The 15,257-nt window shown below is 42.5% G+C and overlaps 1 protein-coding gene across 1 annotated transcript; it reads right to left on the reverse strand.

Annotated features, from left to right (window-relative positions):
* Nucleotides 1–2,048: 2,048 nt before the first annotated feature.
* On the reverse strand, nt 2,049–13,422 carry leo1 (LEO1 homolog, Paf1/RNA polymerase II complex component). The gene is made up of 14 exons (XM_080506498.1): nt 13,350–13,422; nt 11,230–11,378; nt 10,681–11,051; nt 9,558–9,787; nt 8,724–8,828; nt 8,511–8,605; nt 8,123–8,271; nt 7,011–7,095; nt 6,782–6,876; nt 6,531–6,665; nt 4,710–4,845; nt 2,795–2,999; nt 2,604–2,701; nt 2,049–2,354 (listed from the first exon to the last, which is right to left on the reverse strand). The coding sequence occupies exons 1-14, from the start codon at nt 13,405–13,407 to the stop codon at nt 2,235–2,237; spliced, it is 2,031 nt and encodes a 676-aa protein (XP_080362624.1). The 5' UTR covers nt 13,408–13,422; the 3' UTR covers nt 2,049–2,234.
* Between the last annotated feature and the right edge of the window lie 1,835 nt (nt 13,423–15,257).

The raw sequence follows: 15,257 nt of genomic DNA on the forward strand, positions 1-15,257 counted from the left end.
AGCCACGTTCCAAACAACGGCTGTGCTCGCAGCACCCAGAGGCCGTTGTCCGGAAAAGAGAATGCAGCCATTTTATGTAACCGTTCTTACTTACTCACTTTTACCAGTTCTGTTTGTCTAGGTGGCTTCAGCCAGTCCTGTCTGGACAGGACTGGGGTGGGGGTGGTTGGGGTTGCATTTGGAGGGTTGTTATCTGTCTCTGGGAACCCGCCGAAATGCTTCCGAGTGTGACGCTGTGCGTCATTCCGGCGGATGAACAGGAATCAGTGACCAGGCCTGTTGTTGCCTCCTGGGATCAGGTCACAACACCCCCCACCCCCCACCCCCCCAATACATTTGGCCTCAACCAGCTGGAGCACTGTGCACCTAACTGAAGGCATTTCGAGCTCCTTCTGTTGCTTCATGAAGGGAATTATTACCCATTGAATGTCCGAATAATAAGAAAAAATGTCTATCTTGGGTCCTCGCTCAAAATATTGCGTACATTTATCATTACGCAACAGTTCATTAATCCAGGCCAAGGTAACAGGAAGCTGGAGCCTATCCCAGCTGGCATTGGGCAAAGGGCAGAGTATTAATAATGGAAAACAATACTGTCCAAGGAGAATAGACTCAACAACTCGCCGAACAAACGTGCCTTTGGAAGAAATACTAATAAAGTAACGACAGATTATTTAAATAATTATGGTGCATCAGGTCGAGCCCTGACCTTGAGCATGGTGGGACCAGATTAACTAGCCAAGTCTCCAGAATAAGTTGAAAAAACATGCCACCGGTTTGCATTTGTAAAGGGGAGCAGCTGAATTGACCATTATAATGTACATTAGTCTATTTCACCTTAATTTTCAGAGAGATTAATGTAAATCCAGGCCAAAATGTAAATACAATAGCTTTATCTCCGTTTTGCGTGAATCTCAACCAACGCAAGCTGAAAAGTAAGCGACACGCGGTAACACATCGAGAGGATCATACATACATACACAGACACCTACAGAGTTCTATCTACTACAGATTCGCCTCACGAGTCTCTGGATTGTGGGAGGGAGCTGAGGTGCCTGTAAAACTCCACCCAAAGATCCCCATTTGAATATGAATTCAAATGTGTTGACAGCATTAACAGTTGCTCAAACCGTGCCGTGAAATTGGTTCTGGTTAGTGACTTTGATATAATCTATTACAAATATTCAAGCATTTCCATGACTGATTCACACTGTCAGCAGCCCCACTGTGCTGATTTTCATGGTGGTAGATCACCCACAATATGTGGAATTCACTCATATAGCACATTTTAACACTTGTGGAGTGTCACACAGCAACGTGTTCAAGTGCCATTAGGACATGATGGAGGCAAGATTTGGGGTTGAACTACCTGGAAGACAAAATCTTAACTGAGCAATAGTCACTCTGATGGATATCAAGTCTGATCAGCATTTTTTTTGTTTTTTTTTAACTCCATCTGTGTGATATCTCGGTGAACAGAAGAGAATCAGAGAAAGGCCACTCAGTTAAGGTTGTGATTCCGTTCAAAGCTGCAGGATTTTCACTTTTGAACCTCTCTCTGACTTATTTACACTCCAAAGGAGACACCAGAGAAGCTTTGGCCAATATAAAGCGTTATGCCCCTTCTCCGGACTCTTCCAGGTGATCGGCTGGCAGCGTAAAGAGGATCCGCTCTCATTTATCTCGCTTTCCCCAATTCCTTTACTCTCATCCTCTCCTGTCAGATGGGTTTTTTTCAATTCTTTCTCTCCGCTGCAGTTGAGATCTGTGCGTTTTCCTCGGCGGCATTTTGGTCCGTCCACATGAACTGCAGAAACCTTCAAAGATAATCCAGCATGCTGGTGAAACATCAGCCAGCGGTGAGAGATTAACAGAAATGCTCAACCTTATTATTAAAAGCTTCATCACCTTGCAGCACCTCTCCCGTTAATGCTTTTGTGTTTCTGCTTGAAAACCGAGCCGAACGGGTACGTTTCATAATATCACCACAGTGTGATCCAGACATGTGATTCATAATGTTGGAAAAAGACAAAGGGGCGTTCAGGAGCTTCGGTTACATAAGTCCACAAAATTCTTTATTTTTCACCTCTGCTGTACACGACAAAATACACGCATTCACCCACACACACACACATTGCTCATAGGAAAATATACAAAACACAATATGGCTGTTTATATGCCATATGGGCTGAAGCACTGATAGTACAGTGGAATGATAAAAAAAAAAAAAAAAATTATTCATCATCTTCATCCTCTTCATCGCTGATGACATATTTTTTAGCCTTTTTGGTGGTTGTTTCATCGTCGTCGTCGTCGTCATCGTCTGCCTTCCTCTTCCCCGATCCCTCGCCCTCCTGTGCAAGTCGGAGCACAAGAGAGATGAACCGTGGAGAAGCACGTCAGCACACTTTCTGTACAGTGTTTCTGCATGTTCAGCTGCTTTTCTTTCACTTTTTTCTTTTTTTTTTTTTCCTTTCTCTTTCTGGGAATTTGGAAGAACTACAGGTTCACTCAAGGATAATACAAAAAGTTGGGCTGGTTAACCCCCCAGAGTGTCCTGTCTCACACTGCCCCCTGTCTCTCCACCCGGGCATTGCACTTACCTCGTCACTGTCCAACTTCTTGGCCTTCATCAGCCTTTGGGCCTTGTCATCATCGGAGCCTTCGTCGCTGTCTGACGAGTAGATCCTCGCTCGCTCCTCTGCAATGGATGCACACAAAGAAGTTTTTTGCCATCAGAACTTTGCGTCACGTTCCCGAAACGTCTTTGGGACAGAACGCGCTATCGATTCACCTCTCAGGCCTCCTCCACCTCCTCCTCCTCCCTTGTACTTGCTCTTGATGGCCGCCAGGCTGATGGCCTCCTCGCCCTCCTCCTCGTCGTCGTAGCGGTCGGGCTCCAGGTAGCCGCTGCTCAGGCCCCTCTGGTGCTGCTTCTCCCTCATCCTCCGCTGCTGGGACTCTCGGCGAATAGACGCCCGCAGGCGCTCCTCTTCTTTCTGTCGCCAAAGGTTGAGATGATTAGTGTTTCAAGTAAAGGTACGCGTCTTCCCACGACGGGTTTGGGACCCGTTGATGGAGACGGCGCTGGTATAATAGGAGTTTTACATGACATAGGTCAGCTCTGATTGACATCAGACGACTTGGTTTCTCCAACAAATGTTGGTAAACTTTTCAAGGGAAGGTGCTGACTGACTGATCTCGCTCAACTTCTTATCAAATCTATCAACACAGACGTAACAACAGACATCTTCAATATATAAACCCATTCTTGCATTTGATGGAATCGGTCTTGACCCATAGAAGACATTATTTCAGCCCCCCTCTCCAAAGAAATATAACAATAACGGTATTTTGGAGAAAATACCAAAATATGGGAAAAAGTTAGAGTAACTTTTGAGACATTTTTTACTTTTCCTGACAAAATCAGAACCCCTTTGCTTTCACAAAGTATGTCCTATTCTCCATCTAATTAACTGAATGAAGCCTTCATCTCCAAATATGATTACTGCTCCTAAACATCACATGCACAAAACCTTGTGATCTATTATAAACGTGCATACAATAAGTAGAAAAGATTAAATAAGCATGATTCTGGTCAGTGTTATGTCACTTCATAAGAGATTTGATAAGTCTTGAAGTACAGGAATATTCTTCAATGACACCTTAGGGTTGAATTTACATATAAAAGAGGAAAAAAAAAAGATTTAGATTTTTTATAAATAGTTATCAATAACCCAACTGGGTGCTTCCCCCGAGAAAAGAGGCTTTTTAATGTGTTTCTAATACATTTTAATGTCAGACACAAAACATTTACTGTCTGAGCTGCCTTTGCTGTGTTCTGAATACATAATAAAACAGAACAGTGTCCCATTTTAGTCTTTATCTATACATGTTGCGGCCCTTTATTATTCTCTACCTCCTTGAGAACTCTCGCGCTGCTCATTGTTTTGTGACTAATGCAAAACGGCAGCGGCAACGATGAAAATCCAGCCCGTGATGTTCTTCAGATGAAGTCTGAAATCAATCTACATGAAACAGACTGTTCAAGGTCGAGAGGGGGGAAATGAAAGAGAAAGTCCAATTGCTTCATTGGAGATTTCTCATTCTGTACTCGTCAGGTCTTTAAGGGCCAGAAGCAGATGGGAAGCTTCGACGCGGAGCATCCTTTTGTTTGGACGAGCCGTACTTCTGAAGCAAAAGCTGGTTTGTCAGCTCTAACCTGACGACAGTGACTGTCAATCTAGAAAAAGGAACCTGCATGGAGAATTCAGGCTGACATATCCAAGTGTCAGTGTTTTAGAAAACAACCTTGAACTAAAGAACGCACAGAGGAAAAGAATGGAAGGTACAAAGCCGTGTCTTCATTTCCACTATAGAGTTTCACATCCTCTTTGGGTACGTGCTGCGGCAGGTGGGCACTGGGAATGGTGACACTATAAACAGTGCTATCACACACACACGCATACACACACACACATGTTTGGGCTGAAAGTAAATCCACAAGCAGCCTCACAGCCGTGCTGATACTGTTTCCACTTCAGTGACCACCGCATGACCTCATTATGTAAGCATGTCAGGTTACGACTTTATATAACGGGGGTGGACATGATGCCTCGGGCGAACTTCTTCTTGGTGACAAAAGCATTCCCGGACGAGACCCGGGGAAGATAAACGGCGCGGCGCAGGCAGACCGGGATGTGTGGTACCTTGATCATCTCGTTGCGCTGTGACTCCGGATCGCGCCCGGCCATGGGAAGGATTCGGATTTTCTGGGTCTTGGAGCAGCGGTCGGCCAGCGACAGCGTCATCTTCCTGTGGGTGGCGCTGTCTGTGGAGTGGGGTCTAAAAAGACGGCAATGAGACACGGTCAGAGGTTTCAATATGGAACATTTCTGGTGAAACAAGTAAAGAAAAGCACAAGATAATCAGCAGAATGAGGAAAAACATCTGGAGAACAGTTTTTTTTTTTTTTTTAATGGTATAGCCCTGGGGTCTGAAAACGTTCATATCAAAAGAGTCGTTTTTGTCACTTTTCACCAGTTTTAGCCTTTAGCCTATATATCCGATATATATATATATATATATATATGGAGGACTCATTCTTACAAAGAAAACCTTATCTTAAAGTTTTTAACAAAAATGAACTGCGGTTTCCATTTTCTCAGCTCAAAATTGTACTGATCTGTGAATAGGCTGCAAAAGCAGATATTTTGGAAAATTGCACACATTTTTCTCCCAGGTCTAATTTCTCACGTTTTGTGAAAGGACATCGAGTCAAATGTCATTCATTAAAAAAAAAAAAAAAAGTGCTTCTTGCACTGATATAAATGAAAGTACTTAAAGTTTCCCTTATATGCCATCTCTTTTTGTTGTTGTTCTGCCCTGCTCAAGATCAAACAGCGCGGTTTGTATATTTAATAGAATGAAAATTGTTCAACATATAATTTTCACGGAAATCAATAACACAATGACTGAAGTGGTTGCTGTGGTCCAGCTTTACACCCAAACAAAACAGCCATATCTGTTAAATCCAGTAAAAGTGACTCAACACTGCCACCCATTGTACAAAAGTAGCACGACTGAAATTTCACAGTATTTCTTGAAGGTCCGATTTAAGTTGCAACAGTCTTATCTCAGCCAAGTTTATCAACTTCACACAGGCTCCTGAGAAGCACGAATGGCTGGAACAGCTTGTAGTGTCAGATTTTGAACGGCGACACTAACAGTTTGTACGAATTTTCTCCTCTGCGACAGAAAACATCACATCAGCGCAGTGGCTCGCTTCTGACAAACAAGAATTCCAGTCTTTCCATGCTGACGTGGCAGAAAGCAACTTCCCCATCACCATTATTATCGTTAACAATAAAGCCTCACGCTCAAAATATGTCTTTTAATCGGTAGCGTGACAAATTTGTTTCAGCAAAAGCAAACATGCTGTGGTTTTGTTGTTACACACAGACTCAGACAAGATCCTCATCCTCTATTATTCTCCTGAATCTGCCAGTTTCATGTTTTGGTACCACTGGTTTGAGTGAAATCAGCATTTTGTCTAGTCTCTGCCTGTATGTGTTGTGTTTTCACAACAAACGACACTACATGCATAATCCAAACTCGCTTTGTTTTTGTTTTTTTAACCTGGTTATGTTTTGCTTCAGTATTGACTCGACTTGTTTGGGGCTTGAAAACAAAATGGTTCAGCTCCTATTGAAAAAACAAAAGGCAGTGGCCAGATTTGTCTCTGAAAACAATGCAGGCCTGCTCCACACTGAAGCAGGACTCTTGGCTGGAGTCCTCGGAGACACATGTGGTCTGAGCAGACAGAACATTGAGGTGGACTCAGAGGCCTTAAGAGGCTTAACGCACAAGGTGATTCGGCGACTTACAGGATGAATTACATTTCGGAATGAAGGGTGCCATTGTTTTTGTTTGGAATTAAGAGGCCGCGCTCCTGGAAGAACGCCGCGTCTCTGCGCGGGACTCGCTGCGGCCTGTCGCCAATTACCGCGCTGGCATGTTGGGTGCGTTACCTGAAGGTGAGCTTGGTTTTGAACACAGCCTGTCCCTGCAGTCCCGTGCCCTGTCGGATGAACAGGTGGTTGTGGTCTCCCTGGAGAGGGGCTTTGTAAACATCAAACACCTCGTTCCCCAGGTGGAGAGACATGCTGCGATGGGAATAGGAAAGTTAGAAGCGTGCCAGGCACCAACGGTATGTTCCCGTTCGCAGCTTCGACAAGCACGGCGGCCCGGCCCCGGACATCACACACACACACACACACACCTGCCGTCAGACCATTTGACGATGCGGGCGTTGCTCTCTCTGGTTTCAATTCCCTCCTCGTCGCGCTTCACCCTCCACCGGATCGTATTCTCCACCTGGCAAATAACAGATATCACTTGTTTTGGTTTTTTCAGACATTCTGACAAGCATCACGGCAGATTTGTTATAATTCACCGGGGGACTGCAACGTCAGCCGAAGTCATTACAAGCCCACACAGGTCACTTTTACCTTCAGCTTGAGCCTGGTTCGTCCCTCCTCATCCAACATCTCTTCATCCTCAAACTCATCCTCATAATACTGAGGGTCAAAGGGTCTGTAAAAATCACAATGACCAGGAGATTAAAGGAAATTTTTAAGAAAACCGCAAGAATTTAGATTAAATATGTTCCCACTCCTTTTACGCTTTTCCATCTCCTTTTGTTTATTTCTCAAATGATTTAGTGGTTTTCCCTACTTTGAGTACCAGAGGGGGAAATCAAGATTTTTTTTTATGCGTAAAAGTAAGTTAAAAATATTATTCATATACATAATACCAATAAAATAAAGTTGGGAAACATCAGCTTTTTGTGCAACTTATAAAATTCAACCCGAGGCAAATTAAAGGGTAAATAAATATTTAAATCACAAAAACTGTTCTTTTATTTTAATTGGATACAGCAGGTCAAAGTTATTGGATATGACAAATATTGTGATTTCCGGACTATTGCGCGCATCGGAAAACAAGCTGCACCCACCAAATTTAAAAAGGAAAGAAATGTCGGAGTTACGTGATGCACCTGAACGCATCATCAGTGCAGGGTTCAAAGCATAAAAAAAAGTAGTGGCTTATCTCCGGAAAGTACGGTAATTGTTTATTTATGTACTACACCTGGATTTAAACAGTTTCATGACAAGATCTATGATCAGGACGCGTGGATTTCTTTGGACTTTATGGCTGTTGAATTTTTTTTTTTAATGTACAAAGAGTGATTATTTCTGCCTGATTTCCCCCGGATGAGCTCAACTTTCAGTATCTTGCAGTGTTTATGATATACTGTTTTTGACGGGGACGCTGAGGTTATAAATGTTTGACAGACTTGTGAATGTTTTCTTGTCTTGTCGGATACAGTAAAGAGTAAACATCCAAAATTGTTTAAGAGTTATGGTTTTGTGAGGGGAAACAAGAAACTATTCCAAGAGTACTAACACCTTAACCGAATCAGCTCGCTGTTTGGAAAGAAGGCTGAAATAAAAAGCTTGAATCAATGCGATACTGACAATAGCCACGAGCCACTGTGCCACATTTTGAAAGCGTTTTAGAAGGTGTATGTGTTCTTATTTGACCGTGCTGACATGCTGACCTGGGCTCCACAGACAAGAAGTTAGGCAGCTTGACAAAATAAAGGTCGGATCCCAGGTCGGTGCTGACTTTGGGGATCTCGACTTCAATACGAGTTTCAGGGGCCGGTTCCTCTTCTGCATGCTCCCCCTCCATCCCATCTTCTGTATCCTGATGAAAGACAGAGAGAGAGAGAGAGAGAGAGAAAAAGAACATTTCAACAAACACTCCATGATTCAACGAGCCATGATAATAAGGATCAGCTCAGAGAGGCTTAACGAGCGGCTCCGGGAAAAAGAGATTTGGCGAACTTGTATAAAAAGAAATCTGTGCAATTAAAGAGGGATGATGACGATGATGATGATGATCAGCACAGGAACAGGACGGAGAGGCGGATGACAGACTCGTACCAGCGGCTGTCCCGGAGTCGGAGGCTTCTCCGCATCGCTGTCTGAAGAGATGTCGTCTGCCTCTCCGAACAGGTCGTCTGCTGCCGCCTTGGTTTCTGGGGATCACAGAGGAAAAGAGGGGCTCAATGATCCTCCGTCATAAGGACGTTATATCAGGTGAAGGCCACAGTCGTCACCAAACAAATTTCAACTCGAGGCGAAAGTGGTTCTTACTTTTCTTCGACCCGATGTCACTGTCTGAATCGGAATCGGACGTGGCCTTTGCTTTGGTTTTCTGTCTGATGAAATCGTCCTCGCTGTCGCTTCCCTTTGCCGACTCTGACGAACAAAATCACAAGAGGCGCCGATCAGTAAACGTTCCACATAGGTTACAAAACCAAAGACGGCCCAGACGGCCCATCCGTTAGTGAATGGCACCGATGAAATCTTTGTAATGGAGAGAATCACTTTCTCAATAAAGCTACAGAAAGCAAGAATTAACAAAGTCTGGAAAGAGTGGGAAAAGATAATTTCCCTAAAACGACCATCTTTCGTTGAATTTATTTTCCGTTGTTTTTTTGTTGTTGTAATATATTCCACTTAGATTGCTCATTTTTTGTATTTGCTTTATTTGTAAAGAACGCATTGCGCAACCCCTATATTCCTCTTTTTCATGCAGTGTAAAACACTCTGTTGTGTATGTTCTCCATTTGTGTTAGTCATTCTACTTTATTTTAAAAAAAAAAGAAAAGGGATCACTTTTAATCAATTTTAAGATGAAAGTTTTGCATTTGTTGTTAAAGAGACTCCAACTAACTAAATAAAAACAAAACAAAACAAAGGTGCATAACATGAACACATTTGACTGTGGAGGAAAAAGGTTTAATATGTTGGAGCGAAAAGTCAAACCGGAAATTTAATCTCATATTAACCTCACAGTTCGGAGCTAAACCTCACAGCTCGGGATGAAATGCTCACGTTTAATCCACAGAATCTAACGTGTAAAGATTAATGGGGCTCATAATCCCGCAAGCGTACGAATTGCCTCTTAAATCTCTCTTTAGACACCTGATTTCCTGTTTCTTGGGCCCTCGTCGTCCGAGTTCTCCCGCTCGTCATCGGAGTAATGGCGTTTCTCCTCCTCGTCCTCCGACTGGTCGCTCTTCGCTCCTCCTCCTCCTCCGCCCCGTCCTCCCTCCCACTTCTCGTCGTCCGACTGGTTCTCCCTGCCGGACGCCTCCCCGTCTGAACGTGGGGTGCCCAGCCCCGACTGAGGAGTCCCGGCATCGCTGTGCACACTGGCTCAGAGCAAACGAGGGACAGGGGCAGAAAATTAACATCTGGTTCTTTTACGCTCCAGCATGACAAACACACACACACACGTTGTGCTGAAATCAATCATTTATCAACTAGATGATATCAACCAGTTCATCAGCTTTAATCTCAATGGTTCATTTGCAACTTTCTTCTCTAAAGGTAAAGTATAATACATATATATATAAATGATCTTTCTAATCGAGGTTCACCTCCCTGCAAATGCATAATCTGAAATTCACAAATTATTTTTGAATTGATGTAACAGTAATTTACTAATAGTGTTGATATGTATTTTTTTTATTTTTATGGTGGAGTGTGTTTTTTGTATATTACGTTACGTCATTATGTTTGTTTTAGTGGACTTATTCTGTGTGTTGTGGGTTTTTTTCTCCCTCCCCAGAATTCTGTTACGTCCTTCTCTGCTCCAGCTAACCTCTTATACATAGCCCAGTAACAATAATACTCAGAAACTCTATTATTATAATAATAATAGTTTCTCCTGGTTAGGAAGCCTCAACTTGAAAAAAAATAAAATAAAAAGCCCCCCTTCAATGTCAGGTAATTTTAAAAATTACATCCCATTTTATTTCTACGCAGCATTTCAATGCTGAAGCTTTAATATAAGTGAATTTAAAATTTGTTTTATTTTTCCAATTCTACAGCATTTTGCGCAATAGCTGTAAGAGCTCTATAGCTTCACAACCAAAAACTATACACAGACACAAAAATAAATAAAACAAATGTGACTTTGGATGAAAAGAAGAAAAAAAACCCAAAACTGTTCATTGATTACAATTAATTAATAAAAACCTCCATCATATTCCACATCATGTCAAGTTTTCACAGAGACGGAGCTTTTCCTCCGTCGTCGTACCTCCGGTCTGAACGAGGGCTGCCTCGCTCAGAGCGAGGGCTTCCTCGCTCTGAGCGAGGGCTTCCGCCGCCCGAGATCCCGCTGCCCGCCGGGCTCCCCGCCGGGCTCCCCGCCGGGCTCCCCGCCGGGCTCCCCCCCGGGCTCCCCGCCGGGCTCCCCGCCTCGGACCGGTGACCCCCGTCGTCCTCGTCTTCGTCCTCGTCGCGGTGGCCGCGCTCCGAGCCGCTGTGCTGCTCCGCGTCCGAGTGGTCGTTGTCCGCCTGGTCGGAGTGCATGCTGGCGTCCGAATGGTTCCCGGAGCGCTCCGACTGGTTGTCGCTGCCGCTGTGCTGACTGTGCTGCTCATCTTCACTGTCATCTCCAAATAGCTCCTGTGACACCGCGGCGTTCGACAACTTCACACATTGGAATTGTCGTATGACTGAATTCTATTCAGAATATTAATGATATTTAATGACTAAATGGACATCGCCAAATACAATATATACAGATATATATACTCATATCCTCAGGACGGAGCAGTTCAGACTAACAGACTCGCATACGTACCTTATTCATGCTGGGTTTTCCAGCTTCCTGCCCTTCTTCCTCGTCATCGTCGTCCCGCTCTCTCTCGCTGTCGCTGCCGCTGCCCGAGGCGTTGCTGGCAGATCGAGGTCTCTCATGCTCTGAGTCGGAGGCGGAGCCGGAGCCAGACTCTGCAAACCATTAAAGCAAAGTTTGTCTTCGTTTGTGCTTTACCACCTTCCAGCTGCGGCAAGTGGCTGCAAACATTTAACAGCATATCTTGGCACAATATGTAGCTTATCAGTGTACAATGTGCACTTTTTAAAAAAAACTCAAATTCAATTATATGTTAACCATTTATCAATTATTTTGTGTAAAGTACTCAAACAGTGCTTTTTTGTCAAGTGCCAGTGTACAATACTAGAAAAATGTTTGGTCAATAATACTAAGTGATTTCATGTCACATAAGGCCACTGAATACTTCCATTTAGAAGCCATGAGAACAAGAAGAAATTTCGACTGGCGGGATGCGTTCAGGCGCATCACGTAAATCCGCCCTCTTGATTCTGACATTATTCAATAAAAGTCAAGTGAGCCGGCGCCAGCACTGTCACAATTAGTGAAATGACAATTGACTGAGCGCAGTTGATGTGTGGCAAGTGACTGTGGTAGAATAATATAAAAAGCAGGTTCCTTGGTTCGATGAAACAGAAATTAAGAGTTTTTGGGACACGAGAGCGGTTTCTTTGTTTGGTGAATATACCCAACACTGCACATCAAACCAAACACAAAATCCACCGTCAAGCACGGTGGTGGCAGCATCATGCGTTGAGAACGTTTCCCAACATAGAACCCAAATGACTTGTAAAGGCCTAGTGTGTAGCATGAAAGTAAAAAAAAATATATATTATCAAATCTTGGGAGGATAATCTGACTCAGTCTACAAGAGAACTACTACTATAGAGAAGATTTATTTTGGCCCCAGGCATACAGCAAAAAAGCTTCAGGGAAATGGATCAAAGACAACGTGGTGAAATGTTCCAGAGCGGCCAAGTTTAACCGCAGACTTCAATTTCAGCGGGGATTTGTGGCTGGACATGAAAGAAGCTGTTCACACCTGATCCCTGACTAAATCCCGGACAGAGCCTGAGCTGCTTTGCCATGAAAAATGTAGAAAAACCGCAGGTCAGGCTGCTTGAGACACATCCTCACAGACTTGGTGCTGAGATTGCAGCCAAAGGTGCTTCTACTAAATACTGGCCTGAAAGGAGTCAATATTTTTACTTGCTTTATTTACACTGAGCATGATTTCATTTGCATTATATTTTCTGACTTATCAGGAAAGTTAACTATTATTTGTTCAAGTCAAGTTTTTTTTTTTTTTTGTCTTTTCCTGAAGAGTTTGCATGTTTTTCCTGTGCTGCAAATCATACTTTATTGCATAGCTGCAGAGAACATATGACTTTATGTACATAGATGACTGTAATAGGCTTTTCCACAGTAGAGTCAGAAATAAAGAAATACAATTCTGCTTCTCAAGTCTCAAACACTGTCAGATCATTGAGGAGAAACTGTATCTTTTAATTAACAAATCATGTAAATGAGGTTTGCAACGAGACTGTAATTAGTGATTTATTTGTAACTAAAATGTTCCTTAAGAACTGAATTTGCGAGAATGCTGTTTAATTTGCGTGAAGTCGGGAAATGTGAAGAGCTTTTGATGAGTATAAACCGATTGTTGAGTCTTGTTTATCTCTTAAAAAAAGTCAAACTTGCAAACAAAATGTAGAGTTCTGTATAATAATGCATTCATGGTGAATCTATGCAGGTGACACAATAAGGCCAAAGAGTCATATTTACAACTTCCGACTCAGACACACAACATGAACGAAAAAGGTTTTTCTCCCACGTGGGGTTTCAGATCTGTTAATTCTTCACTTGAGCTACAAACTAATTGAGCCGTAGTCGAATAATCGTTTCTGCGAGAATCGCTGTGCAGGAAACGGAGAATATTACTCGTAATGTTATTAACAGCGGCGTGACGTGTTCACGGACCTCTTTTCTCCGCCATCGTTCAGGACAAGATGATTAGAAGAAACGGTGTCCCACTAAACTAGAAAAACAGCAATGCGAAATATTAATTCAGGAAAAGCCTTCGTTACCTCGCTGTTCATTGTCGCTGTCTCCATCACTACCGAACAATTCATCCATGTCCGCCATTTCTTCCAAACTGCAAGGAAGCGTGACCCGCAGGAAAGTGTCACCGGCGTCGAAATGAAAACTTCCGGGTCGACATGAAGGCGCCCTGCTGCTGCTGCAGTGACTCCCATCAGACACCAGAGAGCGCTGTAACACATAAGGCTCAGCTGGTCACCAAGCAAAAGTGTCTTTTGGGCCCGAGCATCGATATGGGCCCGAGCTCCACGTGGTACAAGAACAAGAACAATAAAATAAAATAGAATAATGGGGTGTTGTAAATAAATAAACATGGAAAAAATAATAAATCAGTAATAATGTATACATTTTTAAAAGCATCCTGATGTTTTCCATTATTTGTTTTTTTGTTCAACAAAATGAAGTATTGACAAGTACCGGCAGTACGGCAGGAGCGTGGGCCTTAAACCTCATTCTTCCTATAATTGTGAAGCAGAATTCACCAAGCGCTGGATTGTTCACCCACTAATAGAAGATGTGAGCTGAGATTAGACCGTCGTGAGAGCAGGTAAGTTTTACCCTATTGATGATGCGTTGCTGCAATACTCCTTTTTGATCATGCAAAGGTAGATCAAGTAGATTGTGTTGTTTCTTTGTTTTTCTTTAATACATTTAAAAGTTTCCTTTTTCTTTCTTTCTTTTTTCCCTTTCTCTTTTATATGTTTTGTGCTTGAAATTAACATTTTGAAATCTCTGGTTTTTGACTTGGCCTTCCCCCCATGATTACATTCACTTCACCAGTTTTGTTGTTGGAAGCCATCTCACTTCAGGTGGAAACTGCAGAATAGGTGTTTCATTTGCCAAATGCTGAACGAGCAAGATCCTTTTCTTTCTTTCAGGAAAAGTCTGCATTAATCTCGCCAATGTTTCTAAGGTGAACCAGAGCTTTAAAAGATGTTTTGACCTTGTGTGAAAAACACGACATCAAATCCAAAGTGCTCAGAAAAACGATTCTGAAGGATGAGCAATAATGTCAATTTAGGCATTTTTTGGTATAAAACAGGTGGAGAACAATTTAAAACTTCAGTAAATAAGTTGTATTTTCAGTTAATGTCGTTATCCTCTCTGGTGCATGTTCATCTGATTGAAGCAGAATTCTCCGGATGTATGATTGAGAACTCACATCTTTGCCAAGAGTGTCCGTGTCACAGGCCAGGCATCTTGTTACAGTGCATATAGTGAGAAGAGAGGGTACATGAAATTCTATCTGCACTATTGTGTAACACAGTGTTGTAAAAAAACAAAGGAAGGATGAGTTCTCTGTGTTCTTTAGAGTAAACGACAATGGTAAGGTTTTAGTGCACATGTAATGTGTACATCTGTATTTTGATAGAACAAGGAGAGAAATGCAAACAAGCGAAAAACAGGGTTTTTCTGTAAATCAGATAACATTAGATATTTTCCTGTTCCGCATCTGGAAGCACATCATCAAACAAGTTTGACTTTTCTATTTACTTTCTGTCTCTGTATTTACTGTACATTTAATAAACTTGGCTTGACTTAAACTTTTTCAAGCATTTTCTGTTGCCTTTTTCCTCCTTTTTTCGGGGGATCAAATCTAAATTAAACATGAGCGTTCAATACTAAGCAGCTGAAATTATTTCATCAACTTGTGACCTGTTACAGATAAACACACAACAAAAATCCACCCTCTTGACAGCCAGTTCTGTTTTTAGTGACACAATCATAGATTATATCCTTCTACCCCACATCATTTTATCCAATACAGGGTTGCAAGTAGCTCAAGATGATCCCAGCTGACTATGGGCATTTTTAAATTAAACCTTTTACAATCAATTCCTAATGTCAGAATGACTTACAGGTTTAGGGACATTACAATTAACCTCCAATCCATG

This window comes from Blennius ocellaris (assembly GCF_963422515.1).
Source record: "Blennius ocellaris genome assembly, chromosome: 1".
NCBI lineage: Eukaryota > Metazoa > Chordata > Actinopteri > Blenniiformes > Blenniidae > Blennius > Blennius ocellaris.

Coding starts and splice junctions, on each gene's coding strand:
- leo1 (XM_080506498.1), bottom strand. CDS start 13,407: ATGGCGGACATGGATGAATTGTTCGGTAGTGATGGAGACAGCGACAAT. Junction 11,052..11,229: donor GAAAACCCAGCATGAATAAG/GTACGTATGCGA, acceptor GCGGTGTCACAG/GAGCTATTTGGAGATGACAG. Junction 6,877..7,010: donor GAACCAGGCTCAAGCTGAAG/GTAAAAGTGACC, acceptor GTTATTTGCCAG/GTGGAGAATACGATCCGGTG.